This window comes from Henningerozyma blattae, chromosome 5 (assembly GCF_000315915.1).
Source record: "Henningerozyma blattae CBS 6284 chromosome 5, complete genome".
In the NCBI taxonomy this organism is placed as follows: domain Eukaryota; kingdom Fungi; phylum Ascomycota; class Saccharomycetes; order Saccharomycetales; family Saccharomycetaceae; genus Henningerozyma; species Henningerozyma blattae.
Window position 1 is genome coordinate 317,344 of NC_020189.1, and position 6,199 is coordinate 323,542.

The window sequence follows — 6,199 nt, forward strand, 5'->3', positions numbered from 1 at the left end:
CATAAAACACATATAACTTTGATTAGCATTTAAAACTCATTTCTAAAGGACATTGAAAAAAAATATTAATATACTAAGTACCTAGAACAAACATGGCACAACTTAGTGAGCTGAAAGAAAAAGAATTGGTTGAAAAAGTTGAATTGCGCCTGGCTTTGTCTGAAACCGCTGAAAAATTTGAAAAAAGTTTAGATACATTTCTATGCCCATTATTATTAAAATTGGCTTCACCTTATGGGTCTGTTAGGCAAGCAGTATTCCAGACTTTAAAACATGTGCTTGGTAGATTGAATGCTTTACCTGATATTCAATTGCCAGTGGAAAAACTAATTCTACAGGGGCAAAACCCAATTTTGGCTGAGAATGCAGATGACAGTAACGTACGTTTATACAGTTTACTGCTTGCATCCAAAGGTACTGATAGATTATCACAGACTAAGAAACGGGCATTTGTACCAACCGTCATGTCAGGAATTTCGAGTCTACCTTCACCAGCAAATTCAAGAATGTTTCACATTTTATGTAAGCTATTACTTAGTTGGGTAATTCCAGCAAAGGGTACCAAGGAAGAAGATGATATACGAGATTTCCTACATTTGGAAGATGAAAATGATCTTCATTTTCTTCTAGAAAAGTTTACTCAATTTTTCATGCTAGTACCAGCAAAACCAGATCCAACAACAGGGGTTATTCCAAGAGGCTATAGTTGCCCGGGACTATGTTCAAAAGATGTCGAATTTTTTACCTTTGCAGCTGGTGTATCTTTTACAAGGGACCAAATTATTCGTTTTAAAAGTTCAATCTTTAAATTTGTTACAAACGGTTTTGTACAAGATGATGAAATACTAATTAAATTTCTATGTGTTGCTTCTACTGATAAAAGTGATATTTCAGATTCTGCATTACACATGCTAACCACTTTGCAAATTCCATATGAGCAAGAAGATTTTATTAATTATTTATCGTCACTGTTCATTGGTGGCACCGTTCAAGGTAGACCTCCAGTGAGCCATGGATTGCAAGAAAAAATTCTAACAATTCTAAACAGAAGTATTTATGCGACAACAGATCCTCTGGTTATTTCCAAAATATGCTCAATAGGTTTACATTCTGATTTTTATAAATTAAGATCGCTATGTCTTACTTTTATAACCTTTGTTGCCCAACATCATTATGAAAATTTAGCCCCTCAAAATAATGAAAATGGTTCAACTGAAGGTTTCACAACTAATATTGCCTCATTAATTAGAGAAAATTTACATACAGAGGGCTGGCCGAAATTAGAAATTGGTGCTTCAACTCCAGTATTTAAAACAAGTATTTTACAAAGGCGTGCTCAATATGAAACTTTGGGTGTCATTCTGCAAAAAGATTTTACATTGGTAGAAGACTTATCCTTTATTAAATTTTTATTTGATTCTCTGTTGGGAGATCTTCCCGATTTTAGAACAACCATTCAAGAAACAATGGCATCATTAGCGGTTCACTTAAATAAATTATCAATTAATTCAAAGGCTGATTTAAAGATTTTGTTAAAAAAGTACTTACAAGATGATTATGATTTAGAAATACTCTCTGAAGAGGATCAAAAAAGTGCAATTATGTCTTGTAGATACGTCTGTATCAAATATGCTAACGCTGCGTTTGATTTTGATGATACCGAAGCACGCATGTTTAACATTTGGGGTACATCAAGAACTAACAGATTTGACATTATTGAAGAAGCAACTAAGGGACTACATCCATATTGGTTTCGTGCCAATCGTGTATTGATAAATCCAGATTATAATACAACATCTCAGTTACTTTCTACAGAAATAGTTGAAACAAAATTTCCAAACTTTAAAGATTATATAATCTTGTTACTTTCGGAAATTAATTTGTCAAAGAAAACTCCATCATTAAACATTACTTCAACATTAAATACAGCAGTCAGATTTGCAAAACAAATCTTAATTTCTGAGGCCACATTTCATAAGAAAACAGTTATTTCCCAAGATGAAGATTGGTCTATTCGTATTGACAAAGCTCTTGATATTGACGATATAGTAGTTACTTGCGTTCAAAAATTTATAGATGATTGCCAGCAAAGTTGGTTTGTATCATTCATGCAATGTTTAGGTAATGAATTTCTAGTACATGACGAAGGTGAGAAGACAGCAATATTCAAATATCGGGATTCTATTTTTGGAACTACTCTATTGCTATTATTAAGATTTTGTTCGAAAGATAGTATATTATCTTTGGAATCATTGATTCCAAGATTATATGATTACTTAAAAGATATTAATGTTACAAGCGCTACTGACTTAGAAGTAGCTGCTAATATTTTAGGTATTGTTGCTAGTGATAATCCTACTAATACTTTGGTAAGAGAATGTATTTCTAAACTTGATAATACAATACCTTATTCTGATAAGACTACCAAGGTTAATATATATGCTGGTTCATACATCCTCCCACGATTATATCTGAAGAAAGATGAGGCCCTGACAACTCCAAATACAGTCAAGTGTTTATTCAAATATTTACTAACGATGTTATCTGATTCCAAACATAAAATTGAAGCAATTAAGCTTTTATCTCAAGTAACGAAATTTGGATTATTGTCAAAAATTTCAGAAAAAGACCAATCAGCAATAATAAACTCAATTTTTGAAGAGATTCAATCTAGACTACTATCTGATGAAAATACTGTCGAACTGTTGGGATACTTATCAATGTATGCATCAAATTTTGAGCAGTACGTAAAGCTTTTTAATAAATTGGTTGATTGCCATACTACTAAGCATATTGAACTACTCTTTGCTGCAGGTGAGGCACTATCAATATTTGCCTCTTCTTATGACAGCGTTTTCATTCAAAAACAAATTGATGTTAACTGTGATTATGAGTTTTTGAAGACGATACTAAAAAGGGATCACTTGAATTATGTATTACAGCACACCTTAAATCTCTGTAATTCTCCAAAACCTACAATTAGAAAAGCCGCTTGTATTTGGCTACTGTCGTTAATTCAAAATCTATCGAAGAAAAAAGAAATTATTGATAACTGCAAAGAAATCCATTTCCGCTTCATGAAATTCCTTTCAGATAGAGATGAGTTGGTTCAAGAAGTTGCTTCAAGAGGTTTAGGTTTAGTTTATGAGCTTGGTACTAAAGATCTACAGGAAGATATGGTTAAAGGTCTGTTAAAGTCATTTACTAATTCATCTGAAGGTATGAAAATGTCATCGGGATCAGTATCAGAGGATACAGAATTGTTTGACCAAGGTTTGCTTAACACAGGGGAAGGCTCAGTGAGGACTTATAAGGATATTTTAAACCTTGCATCTGAAGTCGGTGATCCTGCTTTGGTATACCAATTTATGTCTTTATCTAAAAGTGCAGCACTTTGGTCTTCTAGAAAGGGTGTTGCATTTGGTTTGGGAGCTATTATGTCAAAAAATGCAATTCAATTAAGATTGTTAAATGATGAAAATACTGCTTTGAAATTAATACCAAAGTTATATAGATATAAATTTGACCCATACTCATCTGTTGCTCGTTCCATGAATGATATCTGGGATACTTTAATTTCAAATTCCTCAGAGATAATTGCCAAATATTTTGATGCTATTTTAAAAGAGTTGCTCTCTGGTATGGGAAATAAAGAATGGAGAGTCCGTGAGGCTAGTACGTCAGCTCTTCTACAACTTGTGCAAACACAACCACAAGAACAATTTTCTGGCGAAATGTTAGACTTATGGACTATGGCTTTTAGAACAATGGATGATATCAAAGAATCTGTCAGAGAAGTTGGTACCAAATTAACTACCTATCTTTCAAAAATTTTAGCAAAATCTATTGATGTTAGTAAAGGTGTCTCACTAGCAAATTCTAAAACTATTTTAGACAATATTTTACCCTTTTTCTTGGGAACTAAAGGTCTAGAAAGTGATGCTGAGCCGGTACGTAAATTTGCTCTAAATATGCTAATGGATTTAGTAAAGAATTCAGCAGAAGCACTTATACCTTTTGCACCTAAATTAGTATATGATTTCACGTTATTGTTTTCTTCTATTGAGCCTCAAGTTATCAATTATTTAGCCTTGAATGCGGCCAATTATAATATTGATGCATCAACGATTGACGCTAAGAGAAGAAGTGGGGTATCTGGATCTCCATTATTAGAATCTATTGAAAAATTAATTAAACTCTCCACGGAAAAACAAATAGAAGATCATGTCAATAATTCCATCAAAGCTGCTAGAAAGTCTGTGGGTCTTCCTTCTAAAGTTGCTGCATCCACAGTAATTGCTCTATTAGTTAACAAATATTTCTTAGATTTAAAGCCCTACAGTGGAAAATTATTGAAAGTATGCGTTATTAATTTTGATGATCGTAATACCACCATAAAACTATCGTTTGCCAAAACATTTGGGCATATCTATAAAGTCGTTTCTCTTGATAAAGGTGTGAAATATGGTAAACAATTAACTGACCGTTACTTTAGTAAAAGTAGTAATGATGATAAAAAAATTGTTGCAACTGCTATAAATTCGGTCCTTAAATATGCTCAAGGTCAATTTGAGAACATAGCAAGCATTTTTATGCCAATTTTATTCGTTGGTAGTAGTGATTCAGACAAGGAAGTATGTGAGCTATTTAATACTGTGTGGACAGAAGCTTCAAGTTCTGGCTCCGGCACAGTTAAACTATATTTAGATGAGATATTGGAACTACTATCGAAAAATATTGGTTCGCAAGATTTTAATCATCGAAAGACCTGTGCTAAGGCCGTCACAAAATTGTGCCAAAGTATGGACACCAATGCATCGACGAGTGATAAACAAATTATGAAGATATTCCAACTAACTTCTGATGCATTGAAGGGTAGGTCATGGGATGGGAAGGAACTGTTATTAGAATCGTTAAGCAGTTTAATAATTAAATTCTCATCGTTCCTCGATAATGACAATAACAGTGCCTTAGTTGAAACATTGAGAAATGTTATCTTCGCTGAGCTAGCAAGAAACAATAAAGCATATGTTCAATCTATTATCTTACCAGTTTCTAAAGCACTTGATATTTTTAAAAATGATACAGAATTAGTAAGCAAATTGCTCGAAACAATTACCAAATCATTTACAGAGGAAATCAATGATATTCAAAATAAGCCAAAAGATGATGGTCAGTCAGATAAGCAAACCACTAAAAGAATAAAGCCGAATGAAGATATTAACAAAAAATCTAGTAAAGAAAACATTAGAAGGGAAGAATTCATTAATCAAGAATTAGAAGCTCTTTCCTCTTTAAAAGACATTCCTAATACCATTATTAAATTTATTGTTACCGAAACTCTTAATATGTTTAATCAAGATAATCACAATGCAGTATTATATTCATGGAGAAGCCACATCAGTGGATGCATTATTGGTATAAATTTAATTAACGAAGAAAATAATTGTCAAACACATATCCTAAATAATATGGACAATGTTTCTCTAATTATGGAATTATGGTCTACTTTATTTAAAATTAGTACCACAAAAGAAAGCATTGAAAATGTAAAATTGAAATTAATTCAATTTGGTGGTAAATTAAACCAAGCTTTAAAAAAATTTAATCATATTACTGAATCTCAGAAAGTCTCATCAGATTTGACTGATTTCCACCAACTACTTCAGGCTCAGAATAGTCTAAGCGGTCGCTTAGAAGCCGCTTTGAGAGATGTAAGTGCTACATAGGATACTGCAAAAGGTTATCACGAAGATAAAGAAACACAAAACAGCAAAAAATTAGGAATAAGGTTGTAACCAATAGTTTCCCTCACAAAGCTAATTTTTGTCATTATATATTTTAGTTAGTTTAGCATATGCGTTTCCCCTATACTCTTTTTAATGAATTTTTGTAACCATGAAAAAAACACAGGAATAATACCCAATGTCTTGTATAATGGAATTTAAACTAAATTGGCTCATCCCTTGTTTTTTTTCAACAGAATATTTCCTCAATGTAAACAAGTTACCAGTTCTGCGTATAGCAGTTCAAATTCTGAAATACTATTATTTCCATTTCTGGTATTGACATTTTTTCAGAATATTTTCGACTAACTAATTCTTCTGCGCTTTTTTCTGGCACAATAAAATAGTCGCCGCTATTGCTTCGGCTTCTCTGAATTCCTTAAGGCTGGAAAATGATCCATTTTCGGCATTAT

General features: G+C 32.5%; 1 protein-coding gene across 1 annotated transcript; it reads left to right on the forward strand.

The window, feature by feature from the left end:
* Positions 1-92: 92 nt before the first annotated feature.
* On the forward strand, positions 93-5,729 carry ECM29 (Ecm29p; the record flags this gene model as incomplete). The annotated part of the gene is made up of 1 exon (XM_004180672.1): positions 93-5,729. The coding sequence occupies one exon, from the start codon at positions 93-95 to the stop codon at positions 5,727-5,729; it is 5,637 nt and encodes a 1,878-aa protein (XP_004180720.1).
* Positions 5,730-6,199: the final 470 nt, after the last annotated feature.